The 25,000-nt window shown below is 39.3% G+C and overlaps 1 protein-coding gene across 5 annotated transcripts in view; it reads left to right on the plus strand.

Annotated features, from left to right (window-relative positions):
* Positions 1–25,000, plus strand: part of LOC138022959 (transient receptor potential cation channel subfamily A member 1-like) — a 57,222-nt gene that overhangs the window by 24,027 nt on the left and 8,195 nt on the right. For all 5 annotated transcript variants that reach the window (XM_068869982.1, XM_068869983.1, XM_068869984.1 and 2 more), the window contains 15 exons: positions 790–951; positions 1,889–2,003; positions 2,743–2,912; positions 4,323–4,407; positions 5,205–5,261; positions 6,036–6,119; positions 9,382–9,452; positions 10,253–10,391; positions 11,698–11,721; positions 12,123–12,203; positions 14,499–14,665; positions 18,838–18,898; positions 20,220–20,285; positions 20,988–21,164; positions 23,756–23,824. In XM_068869982.1, the coding sequence (XP_068726083.1) occupies positions 790–951; positions 1,889–2,003; positions 2,743–2,912; positions 4,323–4,407; positions 5,205–5,261; positions 6,036–6,119; positions 9,382–9,452; positions 10,253–10,391; positions 11,698–11,721; positions 12,123–12,203; positions 14,499–14,665; positions 18,838–18,898; positions 20,220–20,285; positions 20,988–21,164; positions 23,756–23,824 (1,528 nt within the window). The remainder of the gene's footprint in view (positions 1–789; positions 952–1,888; positions 2,004–2,742; positions 2,913–4,322; positions 4,408–5,204; positions 5,262–6,035; positions 6,120–9,381; positions 9,453–10,252; positions 10,392–11,697; positions 11,722–12,122; positions 12,204–14,498; positions 14,666–18,837; positions 18,899–20,219; positions 20,286–20,987; positions 21,165–23,755; positions 23,825–25,000) is intronic.

A 25,000-nucleotide genomic window follows, 5' to 3' on the forward strand; every position in this document is an offset into this window, starting at 1 on the left:
GACTCTTCTTTTGAAATGACACGCGGTCGAAATATAGGGGCTTGGAGCCTGCTGGCAGGCTAAAGACGTGTTGAGGCACTTATAAAGATGGTCTCTAAATATCAAACAAAATAAGGCCCGAGTATACTGCCCCGGGATACCCCGCAATTAAGTTCACTTGCACTGGATAACGCTCCGTTATAACACTAAATTTTTGAGACTTATTACATACAATCAGTGGCAAAAGTCTTGCGACGGACACCTTTTGAGGTTGGTTTTCTTACTGACTTTGGATAATTCCCCCCCCCCCCCCCCCCCCAAAAAAAAAAAAAAAAAAAACACTCCAAGAACAATGTTCCCAGTCATGAACAGATATTTCCTACATTGGTAGGTGGGAGAAGGGGAGGACTTCAATTTCGAAGCTCTTAGTGGAATGTTGACAGTTGCGCTTTTGCGTTCATGAAGTCTGGCGGTTCTCAGGCTCATCCTTGCCTTAGCGTCACAACTACTTTTACCACTGATTGTAGGTAGGAGGCGAAAAATCGATCGGACAGAATTTGGATCAACTCCGTAATGAGCGAGTGACTTCATGGTACCTCTTTTAGATCAATAAATGCCACACCGATAAACATCAATTATTTGTTGTCTCAATAACGATGTCAGTGTGCTATGAAGTGATCGAAAGCCAGATTGACGAGAATTCAAGAAGTTATTCACGAGTAGATAATTGTTAAGTTGTTGATACATAATCGGGGAAAAGAGAGGCAACTTGGCTCAGCTTCCTTTGGTATTTCTGTGTTCCCTTTTCAGATATGGTTGGACTGAAACTGTGGAAGCACTTATGGATAATCAGAGCAGTAAGATTATAAACATGCAGAACGAGCAAGGCAAAACAGCGCTGCACTTCGCTTGCTCCGAGGGATATGAGTACACAGCCGAGGCCCTGTTGAGGCTTGGCGCAGTCATCGAAAGGTATGTCAAAACGTGCAAAAGATCTGGGTCTCCTTTCTTCCAGGAGACATGGTATCTCAGCCAGTTAGCCGAAAATTTTCTTCAAGTTTAACAATGTTCTTTAGGCCCTCGATTTTGTAGTGAATAAGTTGTTTACAGAAAGACATAGTTTGATACTTAAAAAGTTACAACTCAAGTACCCAACGTACCTACACTCCTGTATTAGTATCTTCACCAGAGGTTGTCCAATTTCATCGCAAGAGCCCTTTTATATGCTACTTATTTGACACTAGACACCAGACACTTGACAGAAGTGTCGAAAGGTTAGATCTTTGAATTGGACCTTTAAGCTACATTTTCTAAACATTTTGAAACCAGAGTAGCATCAAACTATGTCTGATTGTCAACCAGGGGCCAGTTCACGGCTCGAAGCCTGGTCAATGCCCAGTAATACGGGCAACATTTTTCGTGCAACTTGTCGCGCAACAATGTTGCGTTTCATGTTGAGATGGTTTGTTGCGCGTATTAGCACCTTCTTGCGCAACAAATTTTCTTTTACAAAAAGTAAAAGCCACGTCTACTTTTGCAACATAAAAATTTGCTGCACAAGAAGGTGGTAATACGCGCAACAAACCAGCTCAACTTGGAACGCAACATTGTTGCGAGACAAGTTGCACGAAAAATGTTGCCCATATTACTGGGCCTTTAGCACTAAGAGGTCAATCAAAACGTATAGGTTGCCATGGTATTTAACGCTGGTTAGCGCTAACCATGTTTCGACCAACCCGGGTCTTGTTGCAATGTGAACCGTAACTTTCGATGTTTACAGAACGTTTTCTGAGGGTGTTTTTGAAAAATTTCTAGTGATTACAAAGATTCAGGACATTAGATACTTTGGCGATGCGTATCATTTTAAAAGTTTGAAACCAACTCGCTTTTTCTTTTATTTTGATCTCAGAGATCAGACGGAGCGAACTCCTCTTCACTTTGCCGCTCATAAGGGAGCATTAGGTTGTTGTAAACTCATGGTGGACAAGTTTGAGGACCATATCAACGATGTTGACAAGAGCAAGGTGGAGTTAATCACCCGAATATTTTCCGTTTATGAGTCTTTCTGGACCTATAATACTATCCCAGCATGCAATGGGCCATCTCGCGGCGCTTTGTGTGAGTAGCGTTCTCAGGCTATTCACTGGGGAATCTCATAGGCAACAGTATATATTCTACCCAGTAGTGGTTCATTCTTAATTAATGTCGTTTGCTGATTGGCTAATGGCTTGCGACTCCGACCTATAGGGTTAGAATACAGCTCACTTGATAATTTTGTTCTTTCTTCTGTTTGTTAATGATTTGTCCAATGGATAGCGCTATTCACTTTTTGAATGGCCAAAGCCTGATTGGTTGAAAAGTGGCACTCTTTTTTTATTAATCTCTCACCAAATTAATGAGCAAGCCGAGAAAATCACGAAATTAAACGTTTTGTTAGGAGAGCACGGATAGCGCAGTGGTGAGAGCACTCGCCTCCCACCAATCTGTCCCGTGTTCGATTCCCAGACTCGGCGTCATATGTTGTTTGAGTTCGTTGGTTCTCTACTCTGCTCCGAGAGGTTTTCTCCGGGTACTCCGGTTTCCCCTCTCCTCAAAAACCAATATTTGATTTGAGTTAATTTTATTAGTGTCCTCAATTAGTGCTCTAGTGCTAAATCCATCTGCACCTAAGAAAAGTTGTTTTTGGTTGTTGTTGTTGACACCTCCATATCTGCAACGTACCTAAACCGTTTTTTTTTTTCCGTCATTTTGCCTGATTTTCAGAATACCGCTATGCATTTGGCAGCAAGCAACGGTCATGCTGCCGTCCTGAATTTCCTTCTGTCCAGTAAAAATGCGCAGATTCTAAAGAACAGCAATCAAGAAAACATCTTAGACATCGCCACTCGGACAGATCAAAGAGAAGTAGCGGCAGTGATCGTTAAACACGAAAGGTTAGTGTGCTTGTCAAACTATACTTGAACACTCAGAATATCACATCGGGCGGCATTCATGTACTAAATTCTCTTGGGAGTCCAAATGTATATATATAAACAAAGCCCTGTTCACAGTTAAGTGTGGATGTCGACGCAAAGCTTCTCAGTTGGGTCTTTCAGATCTACGACGGCGAATTGTTTCCTGATTATTGAATCTCGTTCAAGTCGCACTGTTTGGGCGAATAATCCTTACAATAACTAATTGGTTCGAACGTTTTTTTTTTAGAGCCGGTAAAAGTAGAGAATAAAACGTTCACATTTGTGTCTGACGTCGTCAAAACCTCAATTGTCAGGGGCACCCAACGAGAATATAGTTCAAAACGACTTAAACATAGCATTGTTAAACGTATGTTAGTATTTAAACGGTAGATATGGGCATATTTTTATCCCCTAAAAGTTTTTCATCTGTTCGGATTTCCTAGCTGAAAGTCTTATGATCCGAAAATTATAGGGATTAAAACTCACCTTTTCGAAAATTTCAGCCAGAAAAAAGGCTCCCGAAAATTCTAGGTGTCCTTTTTAGGGTAAAATCCGTTAAAAATGGGCAATTATACAATGTTTTAGATGTTCGAAAATCCTAGGACAGGCAGGCAAGCAAGGAATTTTAAAACAAATGTTCCAAAAATTCTAGATCTCAAATCGTCTTCCGAACAGATATTTTCCGAAAATTGACGTTGGGTGCCCCTGAATTGTGGTGATTTCAACTCGATGTTTAACGTGCTAGCAAGCTCTTCAAAGCCTCGGAAAGCTTTGATCAAATTTGATCAGGGGCACCGTGACCAAGAATCAACCAATCACAGTGCTCGTTTTGTTGAGTGAAAGGCTAGGTATATAACAAAAAAATATGTACGCACGTGCAGCACAATGTTTTTACTCTTTTACCCAATGATATTATTGTTTTGAGGCGTTTCCGTGGACGTGTCCTTCGTTGTTTCTTAAACTCCCTAGACAAGCCCACAAACGAGAAAACAATGAAGTTTTCCCGTTTGCTGCTCCAAGGACTCCAAGGAAGATTTGTCGTTGTTCTCGTCACAGGGGTACGTGGGTGTTTGAGCAAAATGTGAAAGGGTGAAGGTTTAAGCTCTAAAAGTACATGGATGACAACCACGGGATATCAATTTAGTCAGTTGATTACAGCGAATGGTGTGATTTTAGCTCTACTGAGCCATTTAGAGCAGAGCATTAAGGCATTCATCAAGGGTATCGTTACCAGAGACGAGAGATATTGGTGTGAATAGGAATGCTGTGCTGAGGGCTGAATGCAAATGAAATTGCCTTCATATTGTTACCTTGGATTATGAGTTTTCTAATATCGGTTACAAGATTTTTCTCTTACCACACCGTACTTTTCTTGTTTCCTCTTTTCAGGTGGGACGAAGCGTTAAGGAATTGTTCAACAGCCCTATGTCCTCTGATGAAGAAAATTATTATAAAGATGCCTGAAGTAGCTGTGGTAAGGCAATTGAATAAAGAGTTAATGAAATCGCTCTGATTTCTATCACAAAAAGGGAGGCACTCAGGTAGAGGACATTGCCGGAGCAGGAGTCATCGATTGCCAACTTCAAGCGGAGTGAACCAGTGACGTAAAAATTAGGCAAACGTACTTAAAAGTGTCTCGACAACTACTTCAAGTTAAATACAACAACAGCAACAAAGGCAAACTACTAAACTACAAGAATTACAACCCAAATTGCTAACAAATTTATAACTACATTGATAATTACAACTGTAAGAACAACTGCTGACCAGTTACAATTACAGAATGATAGAACTATGTTAAAAAACAATAACAAATCGAGTTACAACTGCAACTTCAAAGACGATACAATCCATTTGAGATAAGGCATATGAAGCGTGTGTACAGCCCGAAAGATTAGGCTGACGTCCTTTCGTATCTAGAGGAAATTTGTTTTCTCGATATTCCTGGTACTATAATAGTGACACCACTGGACTGTTAGCTTAGTAATTGGTAGAAGATGATATTGGCGTGGGAGGTCACAGGTCTGACAGGTCACAATCTCAAAGTGTTGAATAGCTCTTGAATAAAAAATGTGCTGCCTGGCTGCCTTTTCTTTGACAACTGTAACAGGAAGTAAAACGTGGGCCTCTTTCCACAGCCCCTAAAAGAATGCTGGCGATTTCCTTGTAATCAGCACAAGTGAAAATGTTACGTTACGCTGAATTTCTTCCATCTGAGAGATAATAAAATTTGAGAACCAATACCAAATGAAGCTTTTTTGCCTCTTCTAGTCTTTGCTTGACCAGTGTGTTGAAGAAAAAGGAGATCCTTCGTCGGAAAACTACATGGTAAGCCGAATTGCGTAAGTGATATAAGTGATAACGTATAAATGGAGCTAAAGAGTTTTTATTGCAGCGACGAGAAACGACAAAGACGAATGCACCATTGCATTGGTAACTGCTACGGGGAAATAACGTCAAAAACGACAATAATGGATTCAGTAAAGGAAAAACAAATGATATAAAGTGAAACGAGGTAATTCAATGTAAATTTCAAGACCAGGTCTTACTTGTGGACGGTCGGAAGTGGACTGTGAGCTGGACTGAGTTCGAGTCGACAAGATCAGAACGTTTTTCTTATTGCGATTTTTTCGACGACCTCATGGCTTACATGCAGTAAAAACAGGTTTTATCTGCGACCCCCATGATATGGTTTCCATTTGATCGTATAACTCCGGCCTTATGCTCCAACTAACAGTTAGGGAGCGATGTTGGACCATGTTGGATAACAGTTGTCCGACCGACCAGATGACGATAGCTCTACATCATCAGACATAAGATGCTAAGTGATCCAATATGATGCCTAATAAAGTGTTGGCCAAATGTTGGAATCCTTAGCTAGAGGTTAAAGCTTCGAGGTCGGTGTCGTTATGGAAAAATTAAAGAGATGTGAATGATTTAAATGTTCATTGATTTTCCCCAGAACGCAGTGCTGGGTTTCGATTATTTTCTCAATTCTAGCCCTACTCGTTGATCTTAGGCGAAAAATAGTGTTGCAAGAAAAGGAACCGTGGTCATTAATTTCTGAAGTAAATGGCTGATGCGAAATCGTTTTCCCTTTAGGTGAAATACGATTTGAACTTGATTCAGGGTCATTACCCAGGAGAGGACCTTAAGCCTGACAAATCATCTCTGCAACTCATCGAGGTCAGTATATATGTTTAACTTGTCTCATGCAGCACAAGGCATGTGAAAAGAGAAGAAAAATCACTCAATTTCCTTTTTTACGTTAACTACTGTTTAATCCTGATTGTCGTTGACTTTGAAAGCTTAAGATAAAATGCTTTCTTGCTGAACGTATAAGCGTGTTTTACCGTCTGAGAAATACTCAAAATAACTGGCCTCTTGAAACTAAACAAATGTTTTCACTCTGTTTACATTACTCCCTTCTTTCGTAGAACTTGTCCGCCTTTAAGGCGGTGTCACACGGCAATTTTTCGTGCAACTTGTCTCGCAATGACGTTGCGAGACAAGTTGCACGAATCATTGACCAACATATCTTGCAACGGCCAAAAATGTAGCGAGACCAGTTGCAGAAAGCGTTCTGGAAAGTAGAATTTACGGTTGCAATCGGATTTTTTTTTTGAAATTGCGCAGTGTAACATGTCCTGCAACTTGTGTAGCAACGGTTTGCGGCACCAGCCAATGAAAATGTTCCTTTAACCTCATGTGATCATCGAAACGAGATAAGTTGCATGAAACGTTGCTCAGTGTAGTAGCACCCGTAAAACAACTTGTTTCATAATGTGAGAACACTTGCAGAAATGGCGTCGCGAGACAAGTCTTACGAAAAATTTCTCAGTGTAACAGCGCCTTTACTCTACTACAATTATTATTTTTAACCTTGTTCGGTATTTAATAGGCCATTTCCGAGTTCATGTCTGCCTCCTCTTCAAAGCGAGTCTAGGTGCGAAGTTTCTCTTATGAAAATTAGTTTTCATTCATATGTAAAGTAGAACTAATTACAATCACAAAAACTTCGCACTTAGACTCGCTTTGAAGAGGAGGCAGACATGAACTCGGTAATGGCCCATTTTCACGCCCTTTAAACAACTCGTTCATAATTCATGAGCCTATAACAGCCTATCAAAACACCGATAAAACGTCACCTGCATGAGCTTTATATCCTGATAAAACAATCTTCGTTGGTATTCTTTATATAAAGAATACTAATAAAGCATCGCCTGTTTTTCTGGTGTGCTAATATTCTCCTCTTACAATTCGAACCATTGTTTTGAGTCCAGAGGGACACACTTTGTGGAGTACGCCTCGTGTTTTTAAACACTGCTGGTCGTTTTTTAAACAATATCTTCGATTTCTCGCCTGTATATATAGATGTAACATCGATGTGTCCTAAAGAGCTTTTCTGCGCTCTTACTGTTCAATACAATACAATACAATTTTATTTCCTCTTGACGTGTTTACTTAATTTAGTTACAAACTTTTTTATATTTAGTAGTGATGTTTTTATTATTTTAATTAAGTAAAAAATGTTTGAGCATGGTGTCCAAATTCTTAGTTGACCGCTATGTTACCTAACGTCTAACGTACAAGTGAGAATACAATGATTTTGTTCAAGCGGTTAAGCCGGTCTTACTGTGACTCTTTTTACAAGCAACTGTATGGAGCTGCAATGACAGTGAATGTGATTTACATAAAATCTGAGGATAGTATTGACGAGATGGCTTTTTCAATTCATTGCTGATAAAAAAAAGAAAGCCAAAGTAATCACTTCAGCCAATAGCAACCGACGAAGACAAGGAAATCAACCAATCGTCAAAGAATGTAGCGCGATTTTTAAGCCAATCACCAATCATTTACACTAAGAGACACAAACCTTTAATTTAGCAAGAGAATGTGCGCAGACTTTCTACTCGACCACGCAGCTGCAGAGAGTCTTTTGATTGCACTTGTTTGGTTTCTTTGTATATGATTTGACAGTCGAGTGTAATATTCTCTTAACCTTAACACCGTTTCCAGCTCCGTTCCCATAGTCTCTCTTCTCTGCCCCCTTTGTCGTTGAAGGACTGAAAAGAAATACGCTAGGAACGAGGCTGCACCATTTCGACAATTCCAGCCCTAGCAGCCAGTAGAGCGAGACAATTTGTCAGCTGAACCTAGTTTACTGGCCTAGCTCAGTCCTACTAGTCTGCTATAGCTCAGTGGTATTGCATCCGAACTAGTAATAGGAAGGAAGGTCGTACGTTGCACTCCTCCGCATAGTTTTGAACCGCGCAAAAATATCCCTGTATTAATAAGCACCGCCGATAGAAAATCCGAGTATCGCGAGATGCGCAGAACCAGGAGCCCATGACTAGGAGCCTCCCAATGCATTATATCCTTGAGTCAACCTTTGCGCGTATCTCTCTATTTTTAGAACTAATCCTTTAGCAGGGGACTCACATTTACAACAATTTACATCAATTTGCACAATTTGCATTCATTGTTTTTGCTATTGTTGTCTTTGTTCCACAATACCTTTATTCTGATTGGCTATTCTAAACAGTGTGTACAGAGCCGAAGAACTCTGGCGTTCTAAAAATAGAAAGATAAGAGCAAAGGTTGACTCATAGGGCTTGTATAGGAGAGGCAAGCTCCTACTCGTGCGCTTCTGACAGAACGTATGCGCAATAACAATAGTATGCATTTAAATGCCACTATTATACATTGGTGTCACCAGCTCGATTTTGATTGGCTATAAGCACGCAGCTTATTCTTGCTTGCTCTGTTTCTCTTACGTCATACCTACAGACAATATATTTTATACATGTAGAATTGACGTCATAACTACAGACAATAGTTTTACGCATGCAAAAGTGACGTCACCTAACACACCAACCAGCAATTTGATCAGTTTTGTCATGGCGGAGCTCAGCTCAGGAATACGCATAATAAAACAATTATTGGATTCGGTTTTCGCAAGATAGCGATAATTGTCATGGCCTCAGTTTGTGTTAGCCGTCTCAGACTTCTGCTTCGGCAGATAACACAAACTTTGGCCTTGATAATTATTGCTATCATTCTCAACCTCATCCAATAATTGTTAATTGTTATATGGCTGAAAATTTTCCCCCAACAGCGCACGCTCTCACTGGTTACTTCGAGGTCAAATGACATCTAACAATAAACCTGTTTCCCGCCAAAAGTCTGTGAGCGGGCAACACTGCAAAATCTATGACGTCAGAGGATAACAGTGCATTGTTTCCGACGACCCCCGTTGCTGTTGCCGTTGCAGGTTTTTCTTTTTGCGCCACATAGCAAATCATTTAATGACTGGTCCCTCGCGAAACAATTAATTTTGTTTCCGTAGAATCTAATGTTTCCTTCTGCTGCGCCTCAGGGAGACCTCGGAAACAAAATGAACTGTTTCCCGGGGAACCAGTCATTAAGTGTTTATTGTTTTTTACAGACCATGGCACAGTACAGGCGTGAGAGGTGTTTGACACATCCTGTCAGTTTTGTCTTGTTAAATACAAAATGGTAAGGAGAAGCTATTCATCAGTTTTGGCAAGAGAAATCCATTTGCTTGTCTGTGTGATCGATGCCTATGCTTTGGGGCACTAGTTTCTTCAGTACACCCAAGATTCTTCTTACCCAAAAGTAGTTGTAGAAAGCATGCCAATTATTTGAGATCCCCTATTAAGGTGGCTCAAACCACTTTCGACGCTTTCAAGAGACCTTGTCATTAGAAGGATTGACACTACAGCACTTTATCACGTAACAGCAATGTTATGGCACCATGTGAAACATTAATTATTGCTGAACAAGTTGCACTGAGTTGTTTTTGTGACGGAAAAGTTACCACGGCTACGGAAAGCCTTGCAAAAACAGCCTATATGTTGGCTTCAGTTGCTCATATGTGAAAAACGAACTTGGTGACCCCAATTTTTTATTGCGCAAAAGAGATCAACAGGCCAAGATGAAACTCTCTTCAAAGTTTAAAAAGGGTGTTTTTGCAAGGCCTTCCCGTTGCCACGGTAACTTTTTAAGTCACAAAAATGACCGAATCTTTTTCAAAAATAATTGGTGTTTGATATGGTACCATAACATTCCTGTTAAGTGATAAAGTGTTGTAGTGTCAATCCTTCTTATAAGAACGTTTCTTTCAAGTGTTGAAACTGGTTTGAGCCACCTTAAAGAATTTGGGGAGTGGACCGCCAACTATCGCCCTTCGACTGCTTGACGTCTTTCAAAAATTGTTTTCTTGCTTAATATAATACTGTGTTAGAGAAATTCTTGTCGACATAAACGTGTAATATTTTAGCGCCCTTTGTTCACAGGAAGAAATATGGCTGGCTGACGTTTGCTGTAAATATGTTTTCGTATCTCTGTTTTATCATTCCATTGACCGCACTTGCCGTGTATGAAAAAGCCGAAGAAGCATATTTGTGCGGAAACATCACCAGTATTGCTGATGAGGTACTTATACAAGCCTATAGAGCAAGTTTCAATTGAGTGTCGTAAAACCAAAACCAAAGTAATTACTTTGGCCAATCAAAAAGGACGGAGACCGTGATCCAGTAGACCAATCAAAACTCGGAGTAATTACAGGTAACCGACACAAAGCGCGGGAAAATGTGCACGCGCGAGCCACGATTGGTTTTGGTTTCACTCGTGATTGGTTGACAAAAATGGCACGAGAACTTTGAACCAATCACTGAGTGAAGTAAATGCAAAGCCAAAGAAATTCGCTAATCACTTTCGATACTCAATTGAAAAGCGCTCTATGGGACTTATGATGTGTTTTGTTTTGACTTAGTACAAGGAAAAAGAAAAAAAAAAGATCCTTGCCCTTGTGCTTATGCTTGCGTCAACCCCGTTTCTACGGTGAAATAAACATTCTTGTGCATGCGTCCCTAGCGAAAACGAGGCTTTAGTATTATGTGAGGGATTTTAATGCCCTAATGGAATCCCGGTCTCCCATTTTTATGCACGGAAACATGAAATGACGTTGAGCAGATATAGGTAAAGGCGACGTTCTGCCTTCGTTAGCATTTACTGATGCGGCTTTTAATAGGCCATTTCCGAGTTGCTGTTTGTCTCGGTTTCGAAGTGAGTCTTGGTGCTCAACTATTGAACTGGAAATGAGTTTGATTTGCATGAGAATAAGCAACTCATTTCCATTTGAATGGTTGAGCACCAGGACTCACTTTGAAACTGAGGCATGCAGCAACACGGAAATGGACTATTGGGGTGGGTGGGGGCTGTATTACAACTCACTTTTCATTATTTCGTATTTTTTTTTATATCCGCGGAATGACACTTTTTGTAACACAAATCCTTTTTCTGTCTTGCGACTAGCCTCTCGTGGGTCACTTCCTCAAAATAACAAGAGAAAAATAAATAACGTGAAACTTGATGCCAAGGATAGACCTCTAAAAAGTTGTTGGTTCAACGCCATCGAGGCTTGATTTATTTATTGTATCACGATTCTGCCCTTTTATTTCAAACATTTAGGGAGGTTCACACCATTTTCACATTGTTATTACCTCTATTATCTGTCATGTATCAAAACGAATTTCATTTCGACGCAGATGGCTTCCCGAACTGCAACCAAATTAAGAAGGAAGTCATAGAAGGACGAAAAGAGTTATGTGTTAAAGGAAAGGGGGCACCCAGCTTTTACTACACACAAAACTGAACACTTTTATCATGAAACACCAAAATTTGCAATGTACCGATTGTTTAATGGTTTTCTTTCCATTTTCTTTCTTTTTCCGTATAGTACGGATGTACATTCAAAGATTTGGTAAGAAAACGTTTTTTTTTTTTTTGATTTTTTTCCTGGCTTCTTTCCGTTATTTTTTTGTGGACAGTTGTTGCTTCAATGTACTTGTTGTGAAAGATGCTGGTAAGGAACGAAAGATCTTTAGAATCTTGTAAAAAGCCCAGATTGCCTTTGCTTTGAACATCTTCGCCTCTAAACTCGGACACCCAGCTTAAAAGAATGTTCGGTTATCAAATTTCACTGCAATTTTTAAAGGACCTGTTCAAACGCTGAAACCCTACATGCATTCAAACCCCCTTTCAACCGGATTTATCGAATATACATGACAATTGTAATGACTTATCGGCGATGTAGCTCTTGCTGTTTATGTTTTGATTTGCGCCAAGCAATTTCCTTTCTTTTTCTTTTCTCTCTTTTTGTAGACAGCCCAACTTCTGAGTGTCACTGTTGTAGTTTCGTCTGTGCTGTTATTGATAAAACACATCTTTTCGCTCATTCGTAAGGTACTTTGCAAATAAAACATCAAATTTGTTATGCAGTTTGGTGGTTACGACGTCCCCTTTTGCTCTCCGTTTCCCGTAAAATGCGTTTCCTAATTTTGAATCGGTCGGCCGGAGTAAAAAACAGTTTCAAGCTCCAGAAACGAGCCATTCTCTCGTCATAGGTTTTGTAGGAGAATCAGAGAGGACGCTTTGTCACCAGTCAGCGCGATCTCGGTCCCCTTCGCTGGCATGCGCCCATGATTTAAAAGAAAATGCCATTATGCGCGCGTGCGAGAACGAAAACATCACGCTCTTGAGTGCATCATGGGTAATCAGGGCAAGATGGAGAGAAATTCAAAGGTTTAATGTAAGGAAGTTCAAAACGATGAAAAGTATTCATGATATGCAATTTTGGGTTTTTTATTTTCCAAAACAGAAGATATGCGCTCAAAGGTGCGGCAGAATAAATTTGAAGAGAACGGCTACTGTAGAGATTATTTTATTAACAAGAGTTACTTCCATGCATTTCCTGTGATTCCAAAGGCACAAAATTACAGAGAATGTATGGAGACAAAAAAAGCAATATTTAGGAATTCCAAAGAACGGATACCAAGTCTAGTTCTTCTCAGTTGTGAACATTAACTTATTTGTTTGGTTTATGAAGGCGAAAGGCTATAAAGTATAAAGTAGAGTCATGTACAGTATATTTTGCTTTGAATTCCCCGCCATGTTGCCCTGATTACCCATGATGCAAAGAAGAGCGTGAACTCAGCGTGAAACGTGAAGCTTCACGAAGGCACTGACTGAAGGCAGGGAAAAATAATGCGTGGATAGCTTACGCAAGGACAGCTACGAGAACGCCACGAAACAAAAGCACTAATGAGCAAAAACAAAAACTATTCACGCCCTGCACGTGTGTTTTTCATTTTGGTACATTTTTTTGCCGTTCTCGTCCTGACAATGACGTGAATTGAACAAATGTCGGGTTGTATTGTGTAAAGGACGTGAAAAGAAAAACAAAACATTTTTAACTTTCTCCCTAAACAACCACACAATTCACGCCAATTTTATTCCTGCAATATTGATTCACACACTTTCCATTCCGAACGACTTGAGGTTATAACAAAGTTATTACAACGGGAAATAATATTTCGTTGGCATCGCATCGTCCTTGCGTAAGCGCCCTAATGAAACGTCACCGGAAAGTGCAATTTTCGTGAAAGCCTGGGCACGAGAAAACAATCAAAATGGCGGATATCTAAATGAACTCTCATGAACTCTGGATGTAAAATGTTTGAACGAATTATGGCGATTTTGCGTGGAGGACGGCAAGGAAGTTTCGTCTGCACTTGCACCCAAGCAGAAAGACGGTAAACCGTGTTTTTAATATTTATGGAGAACCAATCGTTCTTCCTGGGTTTGCTCTTCAACCAGATGTTCACGCGACGAAATTCGTAAAGAATTTATATTAGCTTACTGTGCCAATTTCAGTTTGATTTCTGACAAAGTTGTCACCTCTTAAGTCACTCATACATGGTACGACGCATTATGAAATTCACGAATAACGAAGAACGAAAAATAGGAGAAACAGGGAACACAGAAGAGCCTCCAGATTTTGATTTAAATTTTTTTTTTTCTGTTTAAGCTTATTATATTTTAAATCTACCTTGTTCTTCAAGCGATGCAGCTTAAAGAAAACAATGGTGGCAGGGTATTCAGGGCAGAAAACTATCGCTGCCTTATCAGCCTACCAAGAAGTTACAGTGCTTAAAGTTAGAGCAAAACACCATATATAAACAAATAAACAATAGACGTCCAAACAATAGCTTTAACAATATTGTTGGAGCGACTTTCATATGACCTTCAAAAATAAACGTAAAAGGGGAACATAAACATGCAAAAATGCAAAACCTTTTATTGGCTTATCAAACAAAAACAAACGAGCGCAAATGTTCATTGGTATTAAGTGAATGCGGATTCAAACAATGTCATCTCTCCTTGGAACTTTGTGGAAAGCGATTGGCCTTTCGTTTTGACATCATTTGAAATTCAGTAATGTGATTGGGAAATCAAGCTGTTTAGTGCCTATGTTAGGAGTTTCCTTGGCAGGAATAAGGAGAAGTGTTGCTTTAATCTGGCCAAACAGTGGTCTGTGAAACAAATTGCAAACACTTTTTTGAGGTCCTTAGAAAGTCGCTCTAACAACGATTTGTACTCTATGTGTGGGCTAGCATGATTTATTAAATTATTTTGTGTAAAAATGGCCGTGGAGGATCATAATAGTTAATTGGTTGATCTTGTTTTTGTTGTGCACAGAGGATGGCTTATGTTCGTAACTTCTTGAACATTTTTGAGTGGATCTGTTACATTGCTGCCATTGTTTTTGTCATTCCGCCATGTGATTGTAAACTGGGAAGTAAACTCCAGGCTGGCGCAGTTGCACTTTTCTTTGGCTGGATGAATCTCATTCTCTACTTTAGAAGGTGAGGCTTCCTTTGGGATATACTGGTAAGCAATACCCGAGTGTGGGGTGCCTTCTGCGAAAGTACAGAGGGGTTTCTGTTGTAAGCGCAGAAATCATGACAGAAAAGCACAGAAATGGCCAAGTAAACACAACACTATTAATCTCCTTGCCATGTGCTCAACAGACCCCTGCACATTACAATTCTCTAAATTATTACATCACAGTCTGTATATATAATAGTTTCCCCTCTCTTTTGCAGGCATTCTAAGGCTGCGTAGCCGGTGGGATTGTTGGTATAGGAGGCCTTTAATAACAAGCGACAAAGCAACATGTAGATTGGGGAGGTGTGCTGTGAATTTCACAGCACCTGCTTGTCATTTGCCTCCTGTACCAAAAATCCCACCAGCTACGCAAGCTATTGCAGGCTCAAAGGAGTGAAATGAAGTGGGAGAATTGGGTGCACACAATGGGTCTCTCTCTAAATAAATAGTTAGTTACAAGTGCGGGGAAAAAAAAAACACCGAAGACCAAAAGGAAGGTGCAAATGGGACCTGCAGTCCCATGCAAGGCACCTCCCAAGCAAAGTGCACCTGCAACGGGTAACCCAGCTTAATCAATCAAAGGAATTGATTTTCCTTGTCTGCTTCAGTAATAGACCAAAGGTTCTGTTTTTTAATGCAAAAAAGGAAAGGAACTTTATTTAAGTGTCTAGTCGTTCTAGCGCTGGAGCACTAATTGGAGACACTGTTAACTGAAATTAATAATAAAAGCAAATCAAGTCAAAAATTAATGTTGGTTTTTGAGGAGAGGGGAAACCGGAGTACCTGGAGAAAAACCTCTCGGTGTAGAGTAGAGAACCAACAAACTCAACCCACATGTGCGTGGATTAAGAGTTCACTTGAAATGTATAAAGTATGCCCAACTACCATATTGTTCATCTCTGAAAGTTTGAAATCATGGAAAACAACTTTGCACCTCCGCCATTCTAGTGGATCCATGGAATCTATGCCAATTGACGTGCACTTGCTCCTCTCAGTTCATTGCAAAATGAAAGTATGCATGGGTATGAAGTTTGGATGGCAAAGTAAGGCATTTGTTTAAAATGGGTGACGTGAAAACGTTTTCTAAAAATGACTTCCAGCAAACAGGACTCCTTACCACTGTAAAACCTTCAGCAATGATATTATCTAGAATGGAGTTTTGCCTAGAGAAATTGCACAAAAGCAACCTTCTAAAGAGGTCAGCTCAATAATTTAAACACCAGAAATCAAGACCTAGATACCTCAACCACCTTAAAAAAACTAGAGCAAGTGGAGAAATCTTGGAGTAAATGAGGGAGATGGCATTTAGCATGCAGGCATGAAAGAGAAGATCTGAAAATAACACTACAGAAGAACCAGGTTGATATTAAAAAGCAAAGTCAATGCAACCAACTGGATTGAAGCCATAAAGTCACTGCTTACGAGCCAGAAGGCCCATCAGGCCAGTGCTTATCTCCGGTTTCCTTTGCATGAAGCAACTAGGAGTATTTATACTCCCCCCTGGATGGGATGGTAGTCCATCGCAGGGTTACCCCCAGCATTTCGCTGGTACCCATTTACACACCTGGGTGGAGAGAGGCACCGTGAGAGTAAAGGGTCTTACCCAAGAACACAACACAATGTACCCGGCCAGGACCCGAACCCGGACCACTTGATCCGGAGTCGAACACTCTGACCATGAGGCCACCACGCCTTTAATAGCTACACCAGTGTTCACATACAGGTTTAATATCATTAACTGGAAACTGTCTGAAATCAAGAAATTAGACACCAAAACCAGAAAGCTGCTTATCATGGCAAAAATGCATCACCCAAAAGCTGATATTTATAGATTACATCTTCCAAGATCAGATGGCGGACAAGGTTTTGACCAACTTGAACTGACATGATAAGACTTCCATTAATGGCCTGGAAGCCTACTTAACATCAAGCAATGATTGACTCTCTATCCCCAGAGAGGCTGAAAAATACAAACAGGAGTTTAGACCTTCAAGAGACCCCCCTTCATCCTCCCTTCCTTAATTAAGAGGTGATGAAGCATCAGTTTTGTATGCAAAGAGAATCCAGGTTACCGCAGAACACCAAGGCCAGCAACAACTGTAAAAAAAGATGGGAAGAAAAACCATTGCATGGAAGATGTACCCTATGGATAAGGGAAGCGGATGTAGACAGGAAGTTAACAAATCATGGGATCAAAATCAAGTGGGCTTAAGTCAGAAACAGAGGGACTAATATTATTACAGTGTCCCAAGACCAATATCTCCTCACCAAGGTATAACAACATCTTATTATAAAAGATGACACTGACCCTCATTTCTGACTCTGCAGTAGATCCCACGAAACTGTAGATCACATCATTTCAACCCACCTACACTGGAATATCTGCAGGGAATATAATGTAGACATTGTGGACAAAATGTAATGGTTACCGTATGAACACAATCCAAAAACAGTAGTAGAAAAAGATGATATCACTATCCATTATGACATACCCATCCAGCTGGACAGCGAGACCAATAAAAGCTAACTGACCAGACGTTGTGATCAAGAATAAGGGGGAAAGCATATGTACCCATGTTGATGTGGTCTGATAAAAACACCAATTGTAAATACAAAGACCTGGAGATAGAAATAGCCCATATGTGGCAGATGAGAACAGTGGTAATTCCAGTGGATATCATTGAAGGCACACTCTGATTGGCTACTCAAACCCTGATTATCCTTGCCATTTACCTCTGAGCAACTCGCATGCCCGAATATAGGGACTTTAAAGTGGTACTACGACCAAAAAAACAATTCTTTTTTTTCTTTGGATTTCAAAACTATGTTAACTTAACACTAACTGACCCAAGTTTTAAGTTCTGATTTTAAAAAGACACCTGTTTATTTTAACTGGAATTTTCTTATTTATTGGTCCGCCATTACTAACTTTAAAATCTTGAGAGAGCTGGGTCGAGGAGAAAATGACGTCAAAGACTCACTAGTTTAAGAATGCAATGCGTGTGTACGCGGCCGAATTAATATGCAGCACGGGAGTTTCGGGCTTTCAGACTTTTAAACCCGTGTTTTGCATATGTAATAAATTGCGTTTACACGCTGAAATTTTAAGCAAGTGAGTAAATGACATCATTTTCTCTAGATCCAACCCTCTGAGGTCCAATCGGCCAGTTTTGAATGCGAGTAATGGCGGACCGTGAAATCCAAAACTTACACTCAAAATAAACAGCCTTTGGATAAAACTCAAAGCTCAAAATTTTGCCAGTTAGGTGTTAAGCAAACACACTTTCAAAATCGGAAGAAAAAAAGGAAATGATTTTTTGATCATAGTACCACTTTAAGATCTACAACAGCGACGGTCGATGAAAACATCACCTTAAAATATATAACTTGGTTCTATCATAAGTCTTTCACGATTATTCAGTCTCATTTACATCCTACCAAGACTGTTGCCTAAGAAAATATTACAGGAGCCCTTATCTCTCAGACCACAATGCTTTTTTCATCATTTAATCTCCAGCTAGGATCAAATTTTCAAGATAGTGAGGATGAATCACCTTGCAATATTAAGTTAGGTACCCGTTCGGGCCACTCATTCAGAAATGTGGTTGCTCACGCTTGCAAATAAGGTGCCCCAGGTGACCGGGGGACTGTTAGGCAGCAGCCTTGCCTACAATATGGGCGGAATATCCTAAAATAAAGTGGCACGAGCAGTTTTGGAGTGAAAAGAGAGAATGAAAGATTCTCTGTTGCATGCTTACAGTTTCATCAAATCTTCAAATTTGCTGATTGCACGTCATTATTATGCAGAGGACCACAAACATACTTATGAAAATCTGTGCTGCTCTCTTAATCAATCATGTTATTGTTTGTGGTGTTGTCGTAGTCATAATTGTAGTTGTTTCTTAAACTCCCTAACATTGTAATCATTGCAGGACGAAAGGAAGTAAAATCATGTTTTTGTGCTATATTATCTCACTGTTTTAATATAATTACTAAAACAACTATTCACCTCAGTGTCAGTGGCTAGTTGTGGATATTAATTAATATTTAAACATCCAGCAAGTGTTAGCTACCTCCACTGTGGTGCAACTTGTAGTCCTAGCAGGAAATTTAATTTTTTGAAACAAGATTTGTTTTATTTTAAATGTAGATTGTCTTCATATGGTCAATATGTCATTATGCTGACGACAATGTTTGTCACACTTGTCAAGGTATGTTCAGAGGGGCCTTTAAAAATGTAATTAGTGGTTTTAATAAGTTTGGACAGCTGACAATAAGCATCAGATACATCATTTAGATAAAGTCAGCTACTTTTTTCACTTAGTAAACTGAAGTAAATAAACAGGGGCCGCAAAGAGGGAGGGGCTAGGGGGGCTGTCCCTTTTTTCTTATGGTGTTGTTTTCCTCTAAACCTCTCTCCCCCTCCCCTCATACTTCCGTGACCCATACCAAAACCTAGCTCCTCCCCCTCACCCCCCCTTCCCCCTCCCGCACTTTCAAATCTACCCCATGGCCCCTGATAAAGAAAGATTCCTTCAGACATAATATGTCCAAGATGTCCAAATGTGATCATTAATAGTTTTTGCTTTTGAAATGTTAATTTGCTTTTTAAACATGACATTTTGTTGCATTCTTTTAGAAATGGCATGCCCCAAGGCACTCCTTTTGAAAGAGGCCACAAGGCCTCTTGCTGATACAGTTGGTTACTCAACTCAAACCACGCGCCAAAATGAACTGAAAATTTTCTTGAAACCCCTGTGCAAGCTAGGTGCTAGCCATTTCATGACAATAGGTTTTTGAGTGTTTTAGCTAATCATTGTCATTGATGTCAGTTGAATTTCTAATTGGTTACGCAAACCAGTCAGCATAATTTATTATTGTAAAGCCTTCTAGAAATTGGCTTTGTCCTTTTCTAAGCTTCTTTTTGTCTTCAAAAAGAGTACATTCAGAGTTACCTGAAATGTGGCCATGCAATTACACCTTGTAGAAAATTTTGTTACAGACAACATGTACATGTACAGTAAATTCAGTTTGCTGCAGCCATCTATGTTTGCTTTTCTTGCGTTCCCAGTGCAACAGTGGGACGGTCTGTCTTGAGTGCACTGGAGTTTGCAAGCTTAACCAAACTGGTACTTGATTACCGCTATATTCAATTGTAAAATCAGTGATATAGAGGAGTTCTCTAATCCAATTCGGTAAAAACTAAAGGAAAAAAGATAGATAGTCTAAATTATAAATACCGGTAAGCTACAAACTAAGGAATGAGAATATTCTAAAAATCCAAAATTAAAGAGAAATAAGAAAATGGGTGCTCATATCTGACGTAACTCCAAGGGCTAAAACTCCAAACATTTACAACCAGAAACATATTGACTAAAATAAAATAAAATAATCAGGTCATTTGTATAAGCTAGGTCACAGACTTGACAGCCTTAAAGAGGTGCCTGCCATACAGTGGTGACTCCCCTTGTGACATAATGTTGACTGAAATTAATAATGCAATCAACTGTTGCCTTTTTTGATGCTTTAAAGGTGTTGGTGTTATGGATGCTCTTCATTATGGCATTCGGAACAACATTTTACATGATAATGGATGAGGTTGGTTTTATTGTGTAACTATGTTTATTTCTTTGATTGTGAATGGGTGGACTAGCCTGATAATCTGGCAATCTGGTTGCCCACAGTCACGGTACCCAAGGGTGTGAAGTTGTGAATTTAATGAGTGAAGTTTATTTGTCTCAATTGTTTTTTTGACAAAGTGAAAAAAAGTCAAAGGTCATTTACTTTGAGTGTAGTTTTGGATTTCATGGTCTGCCATTACCGGTACTTACATTCAAAACTGACCGATTGGACCTCAGGGAGTTGGATCCAGGGAAAAGTGACACCAAAGGTTCATAACTGCGAGGATCATAGCTTCAGTTGAATGGTTCACTAGCTTAAAATTTCAGTGTGTGAATGCAGCTTATTATATAATTAATATTTATGCAAAATGTGAGTTTAAAAGTCTGAAAGCCAAAAACTCCCATGCTGCATAATTATAAATTCTGTGGTGTGCACACGCATTGCATAATTTCTTAAACTAGTGAACCTTTGATGTCATTTTCTCCTCGATCCAGCTCTCTCAAGAACTTAAAGTTAGTAATGGCAGACCATTAAATAGGAAAATTCCAGTTAAAATTAAACAGGTGCCTTTTTGAAATCAAGGCTTAAAACTTTGGTCACTTTTGGTCAAAGGGACACTAATACTCTTCTTCACTTAGAAAAGGATGATGATTGTGATGTTGTTTTTTGTCTCTATAGGCAGTTTTCAGTGGCAGGATTGGTTACTCTTTGTTTAGCATGTTTGTGATGACAATGGGAGAACTGAATTACCAGGACGACTTTATGCCCTGGGAAAAATTATCATTTGCCACACTAACCAATGTTCTTTTTATTGTGCTTGTACTTGGAATGCCGATTATCATGATGAATATGCTGGTGAGTTTTATTGACCGATTCCAATAGGCTTGTTTTGAATTGTGCAGCAACAAAAGAATAGAGTCTAGCTTCAAGGGAATAATGAGCATTTTGTTTTGTTCAAGACAAATGAAAATAAAAATTATTCCCCTGAACTTAGACTTTGTTCTTTTGTTGCTGCACAATTCAGAACTAGCCTATTGACCTGACATTGTGCCGCAGACAAGTACCCATCAGACTGAATGAATGCATAATTTACAAATGCCAAAAAAAAATTAACTATGAAGTATTAATTATTGACAACAAGTTAAGCCTCCAGGCGAGCTGTTCGAAATGATGACGATGATGGTTTTGCAAAAGCCATGCACATTCTCTTGCCCAAGGGTCAATTACTAATCAAGCATGAGGGCCGTACTGGGGAACATTGGCCTGAGGTCATGGCAGGTCCATACGAAAACTATTAATTAGTAAATAAACCCCTTGCGGCGGCTGGTATATCGGAGGATAATGCCCAAGGCTGAAAGATTGTCCAAAAAATGAACAGTTGGCCACTGTGAAATTTTGAGGACAATCTTTCAGCCTAGGGCATTATCCTCCGATATACCAGCAAGCCGGAAAGGGGTTTATTTACTTTATAACCCTTCGATTAATTTCTCAAGAAGAATGCACTGAACGCACTTAGATCCAAAAGGGAAAAAAAAGCCAGCTTTTGTGAATGGCGCATTGGTTTTCACGATTTTAATTACACCGTAATTGGAGGAAAGGTTGACAGGTTGTCATGTCAAGTATGCTCTTTATAACGCCCCGAAGATCAAAAGCTTGAAAGCGTAAATGAAAACACAGTTTTTTCTAAATGTTTTTTCAATTATATTGTTCGAAAAGAGGACAGCCGATGAATTAACACTCTTTCACAAAAATTCGTAGCATTTTTAGGTGCCCTTTGAAATTACAGCCAAGAAAGTTTGAGTAAGAAAAATCGGCCTTGCACGGACTTTGAACGTTGAACGATAATGTAGTTGATTCTGCTGCTAAATCGAGCGAGATCCTTCAAAGTAGCATCTAATGCTTTGTTTAGCTGACTGAAATTATTTGTCACCAATAATAGAAAAAGTCTTTCTGTGTGGTCTATGTGGAGAACATGACAGAAACCGGTCCAGCCCAACCCGAATGGCTTTCATGGTATTGCGGCTGTATGGCTAAATCCTTCAACTTTTCTTGCGTCCATAAAAAGTCGCCTCAACGCACTGGACATGTACAGTTCTGACAGCTCCAAGTTTTCAAGAGTGTTTTGGAACCTTTTCTCCACCGTGACGATAAAAAAAAGGGATGAAAATTATATACCGTAGTATCTTGGTAAATAATCTTTGTCAAAAAAAAAATGTAACTAACCTTTAGTTTGTTTATACACAAAAAGAAAACTCAATTCAAAGACGTTGAGAGCATATTTTCTTGTTGCCTGCATTGTCAACCAGCTTTGTAATTTCTCCATCACTGGCTTCTGCAAAAAGAATTTTTGGGTCTTTCATAACCAATCAAAAGTTTATAGCTTGAACGTTTGCTCGTTTCCTGGTTTCCTTTCATAGAAATATAATCAGAGGACAGGTATTCTCTGATAACCATTGTCCATCCGTCGTTGCATCACGTGATCAGTTTTATCCAATGAGAGCCTGCAAAAATTAATTGGTGGGTTATAAGGGTCAATATTCCCCAGTATTGTTTATTACATTGCATAAAATTTGTGCTTTTGAGCGATTCAACACTCTCCCCTTGGTGAATGCTTTCCATCATTGAATGTTGAACGGAAACCTTTTGCATGTAAAACTAAATTTTGCTTGATTTAAATTTGTACTGTTGTGATAGAATATTAAACCCAACTTGAATTTCAGAAGAGAGAAAAAAATACGGAAACATGATAATGGCCCGTACTGTAAAATCTTGACCAAAAACCAGAAGATCAGAGTGCTCTATGTAGCCCAAGAATTGCTTGTCATAATAAAATGTTAAATAATGGCACATTTGTAAGGAGGAAACTAAAAATTATAAAAACTATCCAATTCTCTCTAAAAATGTATGTACAAAATTGAGGTTTCACAAATGTAAGAGATGGCATGCCGATCCAATGGGGCAGAACGCAGCTATTACAAGCCAGGGCTCTCAGGATTGGCTCAGCAAACAATGGATCAAAACAAACAACCAATCAACAATGGACCCTAACCCTAAAAACAATAGAGCTGTATCCTATCTCGACCTAATGATGCAAAATGCCTGTCATTAGTCTTTCTCAAACAACTCATAGCTTGCTGGGGATTCAAGGCAAGCTCTCTCATGAACATGAGATGAGAGAACCACATAATTATTAATTCCAATGACTGTGCATATGATGATGGAAAACAGTTACTTAGATATTTTAATATCTTGACGTCGGTGGTTTTTATGTGCCTTGTACCATAATCATAAATTCAGTTCTGTAAAAATGTTTGGCTTTACTCTCAGTTGCAAATGAAAGAGGATCGATACCGAATTACCCTCTGAGATCAAGTTTTGCAAAATTCAAATTGAATGTATTATTTGGAGCAAAACAAGTCCTCAGCCCTATGTGTTATTTTACGCAGGTTGGTCTTGCAGTGGGAGACATTGATAAGATTCAACAAAATGCTCTCATGGATCGATACGTCTTACAGGTACAAAATATAAAGTTTACCCACTTCTGACATTGAACTTTTATTTAACTGTCACTTGTCTTTAGCACTGGTGCACTAACTGGGGACACTGAATATAGAAATCAAATCTATTTAACTCAAATCGAATCAAACATTGGTTTTTGAGGCGAGGGGAAAACCGGAGTGCTTGGGGAAAAACCTCTCAGAGCAGAATACAGAACCAAACTCAACCTACATATGACATAGAGTCTGGGAATCGAACCCGGGCCACATTGGTGGGAGGCCAGTGCTCTTACCACTGCGCGGCATCCCTGCACGACCCATGTAAGAATGTCATCATAGGCAATCAAGGAGATTTGTTCTGCCTACAGAAGTTTGATTGGATGCAGGTTGTTCAAATCCACTGGCTAAAAAGAAAAAAAGAAAACCTTTTTAATTTCAAAGGCATGTTTCTACAGATCTTCTGGCAAGTTTTAGTTGCAACTCTCGCAATATATAATCATTTTACTGATAGGGTCTCATTTTAAAGTACTCAAATGGCTTACTGAACAGATGCCACAGTTTTATATGTTCTCATACTCGTTTCAATAGTCTGGGAATTGAACCTGGGCCACATATTGGTGGAAGGCAATTGCTGTGCTATTCCTACTCCTGTTTTAATTAACAGGGAAATCTTTTTCATTATAAACTGTTGAATGGTGCCTTAATGCATTGGACAAGCTATTGAGTCTTTGTACTATTGTCAAAGTGTTTTAAGGTGCTAAAAAACTCCATTGAAACCAAACAAACTTTAAACTAACTGTGCAAACTCTTTCAGGATTGTTCTCTAATTGCAGGCCTTTTTCTATTCTCCAATGTCTTTCTAAAGTCCTTGAGAGGCTCTGTATAACTTCAGTCTGTCTGGGTTTCTCACTAAATTCAATATTTCCAATCATCACCAATATTGTTTCAGATTACTTCACTCTACTATTATAAACATGGCTGTTTTTGAACTTGTCAATACCATTTTTGAATGTTTTGAAAAAAATTAATTATGCTGTAGGCGTTTTTATAGACCTTATGAGGGCATTTGATAATGTTAACATGAGTCCTTATTGGCAAACTTTATATTTATTGTGGTATCTGTGAGGTTCCCTTAGCTTGGTTTGCAAATTACCGAATTAATGTGAACCGTTATCACTTTAATTTTCTTCAAAC

The sequence above is a fragment of the Montipora capricornis genome, chromosome 11 (assembly GCF_036669925.1).
Source record: "Montipora capricornis isolate CH-2021 chromosome 11, ASM3666992v2, whole genome shotgun sequence".
Classification (NCBI taxonomy): domain Eukaryota; kingdom Metazoa; phylum Cnidaria; class Anthozoa; order Scleractinia; family Acroporidae; genus Montipora; species Montipora capricornis.